Source organism: Bos indicus x Bos taurus, chromosome 14 (assembly GCF_003369695.1).
Source record: "Bos indicus x Bos taurus breed Angus x Brahman F1 hybrid chromosome 14, Bos_hybrid_MaternalHap_v2.0, whole genome shotgun sequence".
NCBI classification, from domain to species: Eukaryota; Metazoa; Chordata; class Mammalia; order Artiodactyla; family Bovidae; genus Bos; species Bos indicus x Bos taurus.
In genome coordinates this window covers 177,565-192,082 of record NC_040089.1, presented here as the reverse complement: position 1 = coordinate 192,082, position 14,518 = coordinate 177,565, and the positions used below count along the sequence as shown (strand labels likewise).

The window sequence follows — 14,518 nt, the reverse complement described above, 5'->3', positions numbered from 1 at the left end:
GAAGGGTGGAGTGTGGAGTCATTTCTCCTGTAATTTCATTCACTTGTTCAGCCATGCTTGAGCCACTGGCTGCTCTGCTGGGACTGGCAGGGGTTGTGAGAACGATGAGGCAGAGGCCCCCAAGGTGGGTCGGGAACGGTCTCAATGAGAGGGTGATGGTCTCACTGAGAGGGTGACAGCTGAGCGCCAGCTGAGGGGCAGGAGGCACCCCGCTGCGGGGAGGGGCGCTCAGAGCAGATCTCTCAGCAGCCTCAGGAGCGGAGGCGGGGCTTGGAGCTGAGGCAGGGCCCTGTGTCCCGTGGGGGCGGGGCCTGGAGCCGAGGAGGGGCCCTGCGTCCCGTGGGGGCGGGGCTTGGAGCCGAGGCAGGGCCCTGCGTCCCGTGGGGGCGGGGCCTGGAGCCGAGGAGGGGCCCTGCGTCCCTTGGGGTCGGGGCTTGGAGCTGAGGCAGGGCCCTGCGTCCCGTGGGGGCGGGGCAGGACTGTGCTGCCACTGGAGGGCGGGTCCAGTGGGCGTGAGTGAGTGAGCAGGAGGGCAACTTCAGGATCTGGATCGAATGCACTTGCCAGACCAGGGGCAGACCAGGCCTGGGGAGGGGATGGGTGTCGGGGCTGGATGTTAAGTGTCTGAGGTGCTAGAGGACACCCATGAGGAGATGGCCAGCTGGAGGGGAAGGAGGTTGCCAGCTTAGCGCACCAACAGGAGCCCTGTGCTCCACTGGACGTTCAGGCCTGTGGGGCAGAAGCAGCTCAGGTCACAGACATGGGCTCGGGCAGGAGCCGGCCTGGCTGGAGGCCTCCGGCCGAATGATCCAGCAGCTCCTAGATTAGCTATGCTGGCTGCCAGCACCAACGGGGAGCCGGCGAACGGGGTTCCTATGGGTGCTCATTGTTAGATCCTGCCCAGGTGTGGTCAGGTCATCTGAAAATGACTGTCTATCTCCTCTGGGTTCCCAGAGGACCAGAGCTGCATGGTTCAGGAGGCAGTATCTCGTGCTGGTGAGGGTGGACAGGGGCGCCCACGGTGACCGACTTGCTGGAGACTGGGGTTACCCACCGCTGACAGCAGATAAGGATTTGGTCATATGGAGGTCAGAGGAGACCCTGACAGGGGCCACTTGGGATGGAGGGGATGGAGACCGCCTGAGGGAGTGGCTGGATTAGGTCATAGGGAGGATGACTGTCCATGACAGATGGCGGGTGTGGGCAGCCCATGAAGGGTTGGGGGAGCGGTACTGCTCTTCTAGGGGGTGTGGGCACTGGAGTAGCCACCGGAGGCAGCTGTTCCCCCACTTTTCAGTTCTGAGAGTTGGTGAGGCGGGACCAGCCCTGTTGTTTCCAGTTCTTCATGCCTGGTAGCACCCTCATGCCTGTTTGTCCAACATCAGTGTTTCAGATGAATTCTGAGCTAACTTTATTCACTCCTTTCATTTTTCCCAGGTGATGGGCCTGCTGGGCTTGTGCCCACTTCTGTCTGGCAGGGTGGGTGTGGCACACACCTTGGCAGTGCTTGTCCCAGTGTTCCCAGAGCCCGCCCAGCCCCAGGCCTCCCCATCAGGTCCTCAGACCAAATCTCGGGGTCACTCTGGATGCATCCACCAGAACTGGGCCCCCACTGGAGCCGCCGGGCAGGACCAGGCATGCCCAGGGCATCAGCGAGCCCACAGGAGGGTTGTGGTCCCCACACCACAAGTGCACCCTCTCCTCATGGGGGTTGTCTCTGGAGGCAGTCAGGCCTGGTGTTTCCCCCTCCCCATGATGTGCTCACCCAGCCCTGTGTGTGTACTGCAGGCCATGCCTGGTAAGCTGGGCAGTCCAATGGCCCTTGGGGCGCATGGCATCCCCAGGTGTCTTGGGTGGGACCATCCTGGGCCCCTCATATGCTCCTTCCTCTTCCTCAGCCCTACACGCTTCTCCGATACTGTCTCCCTCATACGTGCCACGGAGCAGATGATGGCGGCAGCCCGGCTCCTGCCGCCACCAGCGGTGCCTCAGGTGAGTAGCCCCAAGGCCTTTGCAGCGCCCCTGCCATCCTCACATCCTCCCACTCCCAGGGGCCTGGTGGCATCCTGAGCATCACTGCATTTTGAACACTGTGGCCCCTTCCTGTTGCCCCCCGTCCAGGGGCGCGTCCCCACACCCCACACTGCTTGCACCCTCCTTGTCTGGGACATGGACTCTGAGTCCAACCTGCAGGCCCCCTGTTGTTCCAGGCCAAGGTGACCTTCGAGGACGTGGCCGTGTTCCTCTCCCAGGATGAGTGGGATCGTCTGGGCCCCGCCCAGCGTGGCCTCTACCGACACGTGATGATGGAGACCTACGGGAACGTGGTCTCCGTGGGTAAGGCCCCCTGCAGGCCTTGGGTGGGGCGTGGTGAGGGTGCTTGTGGATATTGTACAGACGAAAGGACTTCCCTCCCCACGAGCAGGAATTCCAGGATCCAAGCCCGAGGTGATCTCCCAGCTGGAGCGAGGAGAGGAGCCGTGGGTCCTGGACAAGCAGGGCAACGAGCAGCTCAGGGGCTGGGGCATCAGCCGCTCAGGTGAGCGCGGAGTGGCCTCTGTGCACTAAGGGCTGTGCACCTGCGGGTGCTCCTGGGGTCTGACCTGGCGGGGACTCCTGCGGGTGAGAGGGCAGCAGGCAGAGGCCCAGTGCAGGGAATGGGCAGGGTGGTAAGTGCAGCTGGGTGTGGGTTGGGTGCCTTGAGGCAAGGTGAGCACATGTGGCTGCTGGGCCCCTGACAGGTCCCTGCTCTGAATGGACCTCAGAGGTTGAGGGACATGGGCTGGTTTCGGGAAGAAGGAAGCACCTAAGTGTGAAAGGGAAGTTTCTTAACCTGACTCTTAGTGCGGCTAGAGCTGTTTGCCGTGAGGCAAAGGAGCCCACCGTCCACAGCTGTCCTGGGGGTTCCATCTGAAATTTGGCAAGACCAGACACGATAGCATAAGTAAAGCTGTAAGAATTAGAAAGAAAGAGGAAAAACATTGCTTGTAGTTCATGATATTGTCTATATGTGAGAAGACTGATCAGGACCTCCTTGGTGGCCCAGTGATTGAGAATCCGCCTGCCAGTGCGGGGGTCACAGGTTTGATCCCTGGTCCGAGAAGATCCCATGTGCTGTGGAACAGCTAAGCCCATGTGACACAACTACTGAGTCTACGCTTGAGAGTCCGGGAGCCACTACTGCTTGTCCACGAGCCGCAAGTGCTAGAGCCTGCGTGCCTAGAGCCCGTGCTTTGCAGCAAGGGAAGCCACCACAGCAAGAAGCCTGCACATCACAACTCGAGAGTAACCCCCGCTCACTGCAACTAGAGAAAAGCTGTCACCGCAGTGAAGACCCACCGCAGCCAAAAATAAAATAAATAAAATTATATTAAAAAAAAATGCAAACAAGAACATGTTGACCTCCTAGGCACAGACCCCTGCAGATGCTTCAGGCAGAGTCTGTCTTGGAAGTGCCTTTCCTGGTGTAGGGACTGCTTGGTTTTGGAGCCTGCTATTTTTCAGGGGCTCTTGTTGGGGTTTGAGGAAGTTCATTGCACAGCACCTGTCCTAAGTTCTGAATGAATTCAACAGTGAAGCTTACATCTCAGTAATGCTGTTACCACCAAAAAAAGGGAAAATTGATGGGACTTGAAAATATCCCTGTTACAGAAAAAGCAAAATCCAGTGAATGTGGCCAGTTGCCATTCAGTATGCTTCCTAATAAGAAACCCCAGAGAGACCCTAACCCCCCACAATCAGGTAGGGAGGGCTTCCGGGTCTTGGCCATGAAGCAGAAAGTGGGTCCCCTGGACTGAGAAGGTCCAGCTCTCTCTCATTGGCTAAGTCTCCCGTCAGGTGTGTCCCCCTCAGGTCTTGCTCTGCCTGCTGGGCTTCTTGCTCTAGGACATCCCTCAAGGACCGTTTTAACGCTGTCCCCAACCAGGCCTTGTGGGAACTGGAGGAAGCAGCAGAGGCGTTGCTGAGATGGGCCTGGGAGGACTGGCTCTGCCCCGACACGGTCCCCTGCTGTCACAGCCCTGCCCGCCTGTCGAGTATCCTGGATGAGCATCGTTCTGAGTAGCCAGTCCTCCTGGGACAGTCCTGTTTCCTGGTGACGTCTTGTCAATTCAGTGGCTGTGTCTTCAAGGTTTAAAATCTGTCATCCTCAGCATACCCTGCTCCACCCTCAACCTGCAGTGCCCCTGACCTGAGTGTAGAAACACCCCCGCCTTCTCGGCCATCCTCACTGCCACCTGCGGGCCCCATCTTGTTCCCCAGGGAGGAGTCTGCAGGACGGGCTTTCAGGAGCTCGTGCTTCGCTCCAGCAGCCCCCTCCCTGCCCTGCACAGTAATAGGTGTAGTCCTGCCTCGGTTCCGCCTCTAATGGCCTCTGGACCCTCCAGGGCGGGCAGGGCTGCGGCTGTGACCGTGTGTGCTCCTCAGGCGCTCGAATGGGACCCGGCCCTTCTCCAGCCACACTGTTGGGTGGACACCTTTCCTCTTTGTCACCCACTGGTGACTTCTAGCCTTGGGCCCTCGAGGGCCGCCCTGTCCCAGTGGAGCACCTGCAGGGTGGAATGCACTCTGCAGTCTCAGAAGGAGTGAACACGCTCCCTTTGGTTTTGGTTTTGTTTCAGGATGTGAGCACAAGGATCGGGACCAGGACGCAGACTCCAGCTTGAGGCCGCTCACTTCAGAGGAGATATCAATGATTCTGAGGAAAACGCCTGCCGAGTGGAGTGATCCAGGCAGTTACGAACCTGAGCAGAGTTTCTGTCCGAGTCCCAGCCCTGCCCGCCCCCTTGAAGGCCAGGCCGTGAGGCCCAGCGCGCCGGTCGCCCAGCGCCCGGCTGTTCCTGGCGGGGAGAGGCCTTACCGGTGCGTGGAGTGCGGGAAGTGCTTTGGGCGGAGCTCCCACCTGCTGCAGCACCAGAGGACGCACACCGGGGAGAGGCCCTATGTGTGCGGTGTGTGTGGCAAGGCCTTCAGCCAGAGCTCGGTGCTCAGCAAGCACAAAAGGATCCACACGGGCGAGAAGCCCTACGCGTGCCACGAGTGTGGAAAGGCCTTTCGAGTGAGTTCGGATCTCGCTCAGCATCACAAGATACACACAGGGGAGAAGCCGCACGAGTGTCTCGAGTGCCGCAAGACCTTCACGCAGCTCTCGCACCTCCTGCAGCACCAGCGCATCCACACTGGCGAGCGGCCGTACGTGTGCGGCGTGTGCGGCAAGGCCTTCAACCACAGCACCGTGCTGCGCAGCCACCGGCGGGTGCACACGGGGGAGAAGCCGCACGAGTGTGCAGAGTGTGGTCGCGCCTTCAGCGTGAAGAGGACACTGCTCCAGCACCAGCGGGTGCACACCGGGGAGAAGCCCTACGCTTGCGGCGAGTGTGGCCGCGCCTTCAGTGACCGCTCTGTCCTCATCCAGCACCACAGCGTGCACACTGGCGAGAAGCCGTACGAGTGTGGTGAGTGCGGCAAAGCCTTCCGGCACCGCTCCACCCTCCTGAACCATGAGCGCATCCACACGGAGGAGAAGCCCTATGGCTGCTACGCCTGCGGCAAGGCCTTCGTGCAGCACTCCCACTTGACCCAGCACCAGCGGGTCCACACCGGGGAGAAGCCCTACGTGTGCAGCGAGTGCGGCCACGCCTTCAGCGCCCGCAGGTCGCTGGTCCAGCACCAGCGGGTCCACACCGGCGAGCGGCCCTTCCGCTGCGCACAGTGTGGCAAGGCCTTTAGCTTGAAGGCCACGCTGATTGTGCACCTGAGGACCCACACGGGCGAGAGGCCGTATGAGTGCAGCCGCTGCGGCAAGGCCTTCAGCCAGTACTCGGTGCTCGTGCAGCACCAGCGCATCCACACGGGCGAGAGGCCGTACGAGTGTGCGGAGTGCGGCCGCGCCTTCAACCAGCACGGCCACCTCATCCAGCACCAGAAGGTGCACAGGAAGCTGTGACCTTGCCTGCACGTTAAGCCACACTTGGGAACTCGGGCTCCCAGCCCTGGGAAGCCTCCAGTCCCGGCGAAGCCCCTGCCAGTGACACCCAGTGTCACCGAGGAACTCACGGGCAGCACTGAAGTGTCTCTGGAAGAACTTCAGAGGACGCCTCATTTGCTTCTCTCACCGTCTTGACGTTACGTCGCAGAGTAGGCTCACAATGGTAATGAGTTTTGGTAAAGACAGCTACTATTCATTATTAACGTTAGTTTGTTAGAAATGAGAAGCTAAAGGAAGTTTCAGCATAAGGACCACTGTCCCAGGAAAACTTCCTCATGCTCCAAATAAATGTTTTTTTCTTAGAATATTATATGCCTTTCCTAAATACAATGGTTGTTCTGATTATTGCACTTAAAATTGGGATGTTGGAGTATATTTTCAGCATTCTGTTAAACAGTAAAGTACTGTGTAGATAAAATGGTATTAAAAAATATTGTTATCAAGTGTCATCATGTAATATGACTGAAAATCCTAACTGTGTGGAACTACTTGTTTTCTATGAAAATGGTCTAAAGATTAATTAGTGAGAAATGATATAAATATAGAAAACCCTTCATCTGGTCCTTTAATTTTATTTAAGATCAGAAGGGATGTCCTAACTTATTGGTGAAAATTCAACTCAAAAATGGATCTTTCCCCCAAAATCTTTGCAGATTCATAGGGTGTCTTGGGCTTCTGGGCCCATGTGGGCTTAGGAGGTGACTTTGTACTCAGAGCCCAGACCTCACAGCTGCTGTACCACCTGGGTGCCTCTTTTTTTACACATTATGATGTTTCCCAGAAATGTTACTAAAAAAGTCTTTGGCACACACTTCTAAAACAAAATTCTCAAATAGCTTTTTGTTTACTATTTCTAATATTTCTATTCCTATGATGAAGGGTTTTCTTCATTTTTTACTTCTAGTTCCAAGAGAGTCTAGTATCTGTTGTCATATACTGTGATAAATCTAGTGTATTTATAAGTTTTGTTTTTTGGCCAAGCATTGCAGCATGTGGGATTTTAGTTCTTGACCAAGGATCGAGGCTATGTCCCCTGCACTGGGAACACTGAGTCTTAACCACTAAAAGCCCCTGTTCATTGTTTCTAATAATTTTTTTTTCCTTGATGTTGAAAGCATCATCACCTCAGGAAAAATTAAGCAGCAGAGTGTTGATCCTGAAGTCCATAGCAGTCACTGGTGAAGATGAAAACGTCCCTTAGAGCTAGTCACAGTGTTCATGCTTCTTGCTGATATTTTTAGAATAGGTAAAAAGTATAAATTGTAAACAGTTCATAAAATTATGATAAGCTGCAGAATAATAAAAGGCAAACATTACTTTTTAAAGTTTAAAATATAAGTTTAAAAGTTTATAATTAAAGGTAAATCAAAATAACTGAAAGGAAATTCTAGAAATATTTAAAATTATCAGAAAGGAGCTTTTAAACAAAGTTTAGACAATAAGAAAAAACCAAAAAGCTTGCAGTTTGTTACAGACTTATAAGTAAATAGTGCAACAAATAAAATGATACAGTTGGTTAAAGTTGGTAAATTTGGTGACGAGATGAAGGTTCTAGAGTAATTCTCTGAGAAGGGTGGCCATGGCGTAGCCTTTGTGGATACAGGAGCTGCAGCCCAGAGTGGTCTGTGGTCCGAGTTCCCAAGCCCGTGTTTGTAAGCTTGTGTGTATGTTGCCTGGGGATGGTGTGCAGAGACACTGATGCACTTGGGCTGTCTCCTTTCCTCTGCTGATTGCAGGTATTTGATGTACAGAGGGAACTCACGAAAGAACCTGAGCACCAAGTACAGGCCAGAGACCCCCTGCACTGTGGTGGCCAATGCCCTGCATCTCAGTCCAGTTCAGTCGCTCAGTCATGTCTGACTAACCCCATGGACTGTAGCACGCCAGGCTTCCCTGTCCATCACCAACTCCTGGAGCTTGCTCAAACTCATGCCCATTGAGTCAGTGATGCCATCAACCATCTCCTCCTCTGTCGCCCCCTTCTCCTGCCTTCACTGTTTCCCAGCATCAGGGTCTTTTCCAATGAGTCAGTTCTTCGTGTCAGGTGGCCAAAGTATTAGAGTTTCAGCTTCAGCATCAGTCCCTCCAATGAATATTCAGGACTGATTTCCTTTAGGATGGGCTGGTTTGATCTCCTTGGAGTCCAAGGGACTCAAGAGTCTTTTCCAACACCACAGTTCAAAAGCATCAATTCTTCGGTGCTCAGCTTTCTTTATGGTCCAGCTCACATCCATACATGACCACTGGAAAATCCATAGCTTTGACTAGACAGAACTTTGTCGGCAAAGTAATATCTGCTTTGACATCTGTGTCTTTGCTTTTTATATCTGGGTGCCAGCAATTCATGGGGGACCCACCATCACACATGTCCTCCTCTTTTCCTGGGCCATCAAACCATCCGTGAGCTGTTCTTCCCAATATAGAAGAACTGGCTGTTTGCCATAACTCCCCATCCAGTAAGATACACGTGAGCCAACCTGCCTCCTTGAGACACAGATCCCAGTTAAATGAGCTCTTTCTATGACATGTCTGCTGATTGTCCCTGGTTGTCCCACTTCCTAGAATGGGGACCTCCATTCCTAGAATGGTGACCTACCCTTCAAAACTCTCTCCTTTTTCCTTGGTAGACAGGCCAATGTCCTACCTTCTCTCTACAGCAGACATGAAGGTGACCCAAAAAAGCTTCAGTTTTGCCAGGAAGTTCTCGATGCTCCTGTACTTGGTCTCAGCTGCTGACGGTACCAATGTTGTGAAGGTGATAGGAGACTGCAGAGATGGTCTAGTGAGGTGGGGAAGGCCTGGTGCTGACGTTTCTGGGGAAGTGGTAGAGAAGTGGTTGACTGTAGGGCTGTTGGTGAGGACGGCATTGCTGGGGGGCCCTGGTGAGTGCGTGGTGACAGGAAGGGATGATTGTGGGTGTCGACAGTAGGGGAGGTGATGGTTTGGGTCAGGTATTGGAAAGAAAAGGCATATTGACCAGCACGGAGTCAGGGGATGGGGAAAAGGTGATGATTTTAGGGTGGGGTGTTGTGTGGACAAGTGATGACGATGGGCCAGCGGGTACAGGGCAGGCAAGAGTCCCAGCCACTGGTGCCCATAGCCTTATTTTCCTTCCCACCACTCCAGCTGTTCAATGATGCAATTCGACTAGCTGTGTCTTACAAATAGAACTCCTGGGACCTCGTGGACAAGGTTTTGCAGGAGCTTGAGGTAGGTCCAGTACAAATGTCAGGTGGCATAGAGAAAAAGCGTTCTCTCCATAGGGGTGCAGCCATAAGCCAATAGACTGGCTGCAGGCAGAACATACTCGTTGTGGGCACGGCCCCTAGGGGTGTCAGAGCTACAGCTGGGTAAATGCAAGGCCAAGCCTCACCCTCTGCCTTGTTCCCAGAACGTTGGCTTGGAGCAGAAGGAGGAGGAGATGCCAGACAAAACAGTGTGGCCACGTCCAGAGCCGTTCTCCCTCCCGAGCCACAGGAGGCCTCTCCACGGCCCACCTGGTGGTGAGGGGCAGTTCAGAAGACCCCTCCCTCGATAATCCTTCAGCTCTCAGTTGAGACAGGCTTCCAGGCCGCCCCTTGCTATACCTCCAACAAACCCAGCTGTCCCATTTGCACTGCCCACCCCCCCCGCCCCCGACACTTCATGGCCCGTGAAACCTGACCCTTCTACATGGTTCCCTCCCCTGTGGGTCAGGTCAGAACATGCCACGGATAGGTGTAAGGCCCATACCAGACCCTGAAGCCAAATTAGGGATGGGCCCTCCAGGCCTGTGAGACAGTAAAGAGAATCAATATTCTAAAAGGATATTTAGGTGTCTTATTTCTCCCCCTCTGATAACTGATGTCAGGGCCTATTCACTGCATTTCCACCAAGGGGTTGGTTTCTAATTCCTTTTTCCTTTTTAATCTCTCAACTAAGCCAATCATTTTAAGAAAATGATTTTGAGCGGAGAGCTGTTTTGTTCCATAAGTTTTTCTAGAGCTCTTCTGGATACAGCCAGTACATTGATGCACAGTAAGGCCGAGATCGCAGGCCCAAGTTTGCTAGTGAAAGCAGGTGACTGGTCTGGCCATATACAGAAATATACAGACGTCATTGTGAACATCAAGCGTCAGTAAAGGCACATCACAAGGCATTTGCATTATAAGAAATTGACTTTAGGAAAACTTCTTTTAAAAACCCATTTTTCAACATAGGAGGCTTTTCTTCATTTTTCTGAGGACTAGTGTGGACATTAGTAGCAAGGGTACTTGCTTGGGTAGCAAGGGCTGCTAAGAACTGTCATGCTGCCTTTTCCATTTATCTCCAGGACTTGTCGCTCACTAGAATGCTTTTATGATCATCTTGTACATCATTTCCATTAAATTTTTTTTTAATTTATAATAAAGGTTGAATTACATAAACATTGAGTCGATGTGCCTGCTTTGTGGGTGTGGGTGTTTTAAAGCAAGAAGTCACAAGAGAATGAGTATATCAACAGCTGCGTTAATGGGGGGAGACAGCCGTATTTGTCAAGCAGGGGTGACGAGGTTAACTTCGTTCATTGTCGCAGAGATCATTTCAGTGGAATTTAGGGTTTTAAAAGAATGGGTGTTTGGGAGTCAAGAACAAACATTTTTACCCTTTAAATTATTGATGGTTACAATTTCAGTTTAAGAAACAATCTGACTAGGGAATTCAGGAATGTGTTACCCTGGTGAGATGGGCCCTTAAAAACAAGAGCAACAACAAAAAAACTTTTATTATAAATGAATAATGTATTTTTAAAAATAATGGCTTCATTGAGATATGATTCAAATACCATAAAATTCACCATCGGTATTGTGCTTACATGGGAGAAGGCAATGGCACCCCACTCCAGTACTATTGCCCGGAAAATCCCATGGATGGAGGAGCCTGATGGGCTGCAGTCCATGGGGTGGCTAAGAGTCAGACATGACTGAGTGACTTCACTTTCACTTTCCACTTTCATGCATTGGAGAAGGAAATGGCAACCCACTCCAGTGTTCTTGCCTGGAGAATCCCATGGACAGAGAAGCCTGGTAGGCTGCAGTCCATGGGGTCACACAGAGTCGGATACGACTGAAGCGACTTGGCAGCAGCATTGTGCTTACATAACCATTTTGCATCAGTTCTCATAGAAACAAAGCCTGAGACAACAAATCTTGTTCAGATGAATTATTGGGGCAGTTCTCTGTCTCTGCTAGGGACTAGCTTCAGCCTGCCTCTCCCTAAGGGAGCTCTGGAGGGCAGACTGGCCTGCAGGGTTGATCCCCCCCACCAGGGGGGCGTTTGTGCCAGTTAGCAAAGTGTGTGAAGAGGAAGAGATGGAAGGGATGACTTGTAGTGTCCAGGTTAAAGTGGCTTCTGTTTTTAGCAAGGGCAGGTCTCTGGGGAAAAGGCAGCTATGAGTTCAACACTCGAAGCAGGTAGGGGAAAAGTGTTCAGGTGGGGTGCCAGCAACATCCGTGGCCACATAGCCCTATATTGTTCAGATCCACCTGCTTCTTAAATGTCATTTCATTATGACACACAGGAACACCACTTTGGAGTCTCTTTTAATACTTGTTGAGGTGAAACTTACATAACAAAGTTATCCATGTTAAAGGATATGAAGCAGGGTTATTTAAACAGTTACATTGTTGGGCAACCATCACACTTCTCTAGTTCTAAAACATTTCAGTCACTCTGAAGTAAAACATCTTCATCATTAAGTAGTTTCTTTCCAATATTCCCTCCCTTCAGCCCCTTGCAAATACTAATCTACATTCTGTCTCTATGGATTTTATCTATTCTGGATATTTTATATAAATGGAATAAAACATGATGTGACCTTCTGTATCTATCTTATTCTTTCATTCCTTTCTATGGTTGAATAATGTTCCACTGTATTATATAACAAAAGTTGTGTGTCCATTCATCTGTTGATAGACATTTGTGGTGTCTATCTTTCAGCTATTGTGTATAATGCTGCTATGAATATGCTTATACATGTGCTTACATGCTCATCGGTGCTTATATGAGTAGTTTTCAATTCTCCTGGTGTCAGAGTCTGTAACAAAATACCATTGACTTCGTGGCTTGTTGTTCAGTTGCTCAGCTGTGTCCAGCTCTCTGTGACCCCATGGACTGCAGCATGCTAGGCTTCCCTGTCCTTCACTGTCTCCTGGATTTGCTCAAACTCATGTCCATTGAGTTGGTGATGCCATCCGACCATCTCACCCTCTGTCATCTCCTTCTCCTCCTGCCTTCAATCTTTCTCAGCATCAGGGTCTTTTCCAGTGAGTCAGTTCTTCACACCAGGTGGCCAAAGTATTGGAGTTTCAGCTTCAGCATCAGTCCTTCCAATGAATATTCAAGGTTAATTTCCTTTAAGATTTACTGGTTTGATCTTCTTGGAGTCCAAGGGACTCTCAAGAGTCTTCTCCAACACCACAGTTCAAAGGCATCAGTTCTTCGGTGCTCAGCCTTCTTTATGGTCCAGCTCTAACATCCATACATGACTACTGGAAAAAACCATAGCTTTGACTATACAGACCTTTGTCGACAAAGTAATGTCTCTGCTTTTTAATATGCTGTTGAGGTTGGTCATAGCTTTTCTTCCAAGGAGCAAGCGTCTCTTAATTTCATGGCTACAGTCACCGTTCACAGTGATTATGGAGCCCAAGAAAATAAAGTCCGTTACAGTTTGCCATGAAGTGATGGGACCGGATGTCATGATCTTAGTTTTCTGAATGTTGAGTTTTAAGCCAGCTTTTTCACTCTTTCACTTTCAAGAGATTTTAAAGTTGTTACAAAACGTGGCCACAAGGCGGCAGCATTTCTTCATGCCCAACTCTGGCTCATTCCGCAGGCAGGGCCGTAAGGAAGATCCTGTTCGCAGACGGTCAAGAGTGCAGCGCGCCAGAAGAAACGCTCAAGGGTCTCATCTCATTCCTTCTACCCCTTCCCCTTTATTCCGCAAAGCACATCCCAGTTCCTGGAACACCACTCTGTGGAGGGGCGACCATAAGGAAGGGGGCTGGCGGGGGTTGGGGGGCGGGAGAACCCCAGCCCAGAGGACACGTGGAGCCCAGGGAACATTTCAAAGCTCCTCCAGCCCAGAGGTTCCACCGTTCTTTCGATGCAGTAGGCTTGATTTCTCTGCGCGAAGGCCCACTTGGATCCAGAGATTGGGGACTCAACCTGAAAGCAAGAGGCACTCCAGGTCCATTGTGGGGGCACATTGCCTGCCTCATCCTCCCAGCTTCCTCAGCTCCACAACACTCCACCCTTGGTACCGAAGCCTGCTCTGGCTCCAGGGATATGATACCAGCCCAGGTCACCATGGCCTAAAGGAATAGAGTTAGCATTTCTTGTGTCTTTTCATTTTCTACTTAAAAAAAATTTGGAGTATATAGATGAAGTGCTCAGTGACGTGATCAGTGCAAAGAAACAGAGGAAAACAACAGAATGGGAAAGACTGGAGAGCTCTTCAAGAAAATCAAAGATACCAAGGGAACATTTCATGCAAAGATGGGCTCAATAAAGGACAGAAATGGTATGGACCTAACAGAAGCAGAAGATACCAAGAAGAGGTGGTAAAAATACACAGAAGAACTGTACAAAAAGATCTTCACGACCCAGATAATCATGATGGAGTGATCACTGACCTAGAGCCAGACATCCTGGAATGTGAAGTCAGGTGGGCCTTAGAAAGCATCACTATGAGCAAAGCTAGTGAAGGTGATGCAATTCCAGTTGAGCTATTTCAAATCCTGAAAGATGATGCTGTGAAAGTGCTGCACTCAATATGCCAGCAAATTTGGAAAACTCAGCAGTGGCCACAGGACTGGAAAAGGTCAGTTTTCATTCCAATCCCAAAGAAAGGCAATGCCAAAGAATGCTCAAACTACTGCACAATTGCACTAATTTCACAGGCTAGCAAAGTAATGCTCAAAATTCTCCAAGCCAGGCTTCAGTAATATATGAACTGTGAACTTCCCAATGTTCAAGCTGGATTTAGAAAAGGCAGAGGAACCAGAGATCAAATTGCCAACATCCATTGGATCATAGAAAAAGCAAGAGAGTTTCAGAAAAACATCTACTTCTTTATTGACTATGCCAAAGCCTTTGACTGTGTGGATCACAAGAAACTGTGGAAAATTCTTCAAGAGATGGGAATACCTGACCACTTTACCTGACTCCTGAGAAATTTATATGCCGGTCAAGTAGCAACATTTAGAACTGGGCATGAAACAACAGACTGGTTCAAAATTAGGAAAGGAGTATGTCAAGGCTGTATATTGTCACCTGCTTATTTAACTTATATTACATCATGTAAAATGCTGGGTTGGATGAAGTACAAGCTGGAATCAAGATTGTCGGGAGAAATTTCAATAACCTCAGATATGCAGATGACACCATCCTTATGGCAGAAAGCAAAGAAGAACTAAAGAGCCTCTTGATGGAAGTGAAAGAGCTAGCTTAAAACTCAACATTCAGAAAAATAAGATCATGACATCTGGTCCCATCACTTCATGGCAAATA

At 50.9% G+C, this 14,518-nt stretch overlaps 1 protein-coding gene across 5 annotated transcripts in view; it reads left to right on the top strand.

Moving 5' to 3' along the window:
• LOC113904033 (zinc finger protein 250-like) overlaps positions 1-6,542 on the top strand; it is a 33,754-nt gene extending 27,212 nt beyond the window's left edge. The window contains exons 1-5 of one of the 5 annotated variants that reach the window (XM_027560663.1): positions 374-1,798; positions 1,899-1,992; positions 2,211-2,337; positions 2,426-2,539; positions 4,620-6,542. In XM_027560663.1, coding sequence (XP_027416464.1) covers positions 1,587-1,798; positions 1,899-1,992; positions 2,211-2,337; positions 2,426-2,539; positions 4,620-5,944 — 1,872 coding nt within the window. In that variant the 5' untranslated portion in view covers positions 374-1,586 and the 3' untranslated portion in view covers positions 5,945-6,542. Of the gene's footprint in view, positions 1-373; positions 1,993-2,210; positions 2,338-2,425; positions 2,540-4,043; positions 4,130-4,619 lie in introns of those variants that run through there. The other 4 variants (XM_027560664.1, XM_027560657.1, XM_027560669.1 and 1 more) reach the window with 4 other exon arrangements.
• The last annotated feature ends 7,976 nt before the right edge of the window (positions 6,543-14,518 follow it).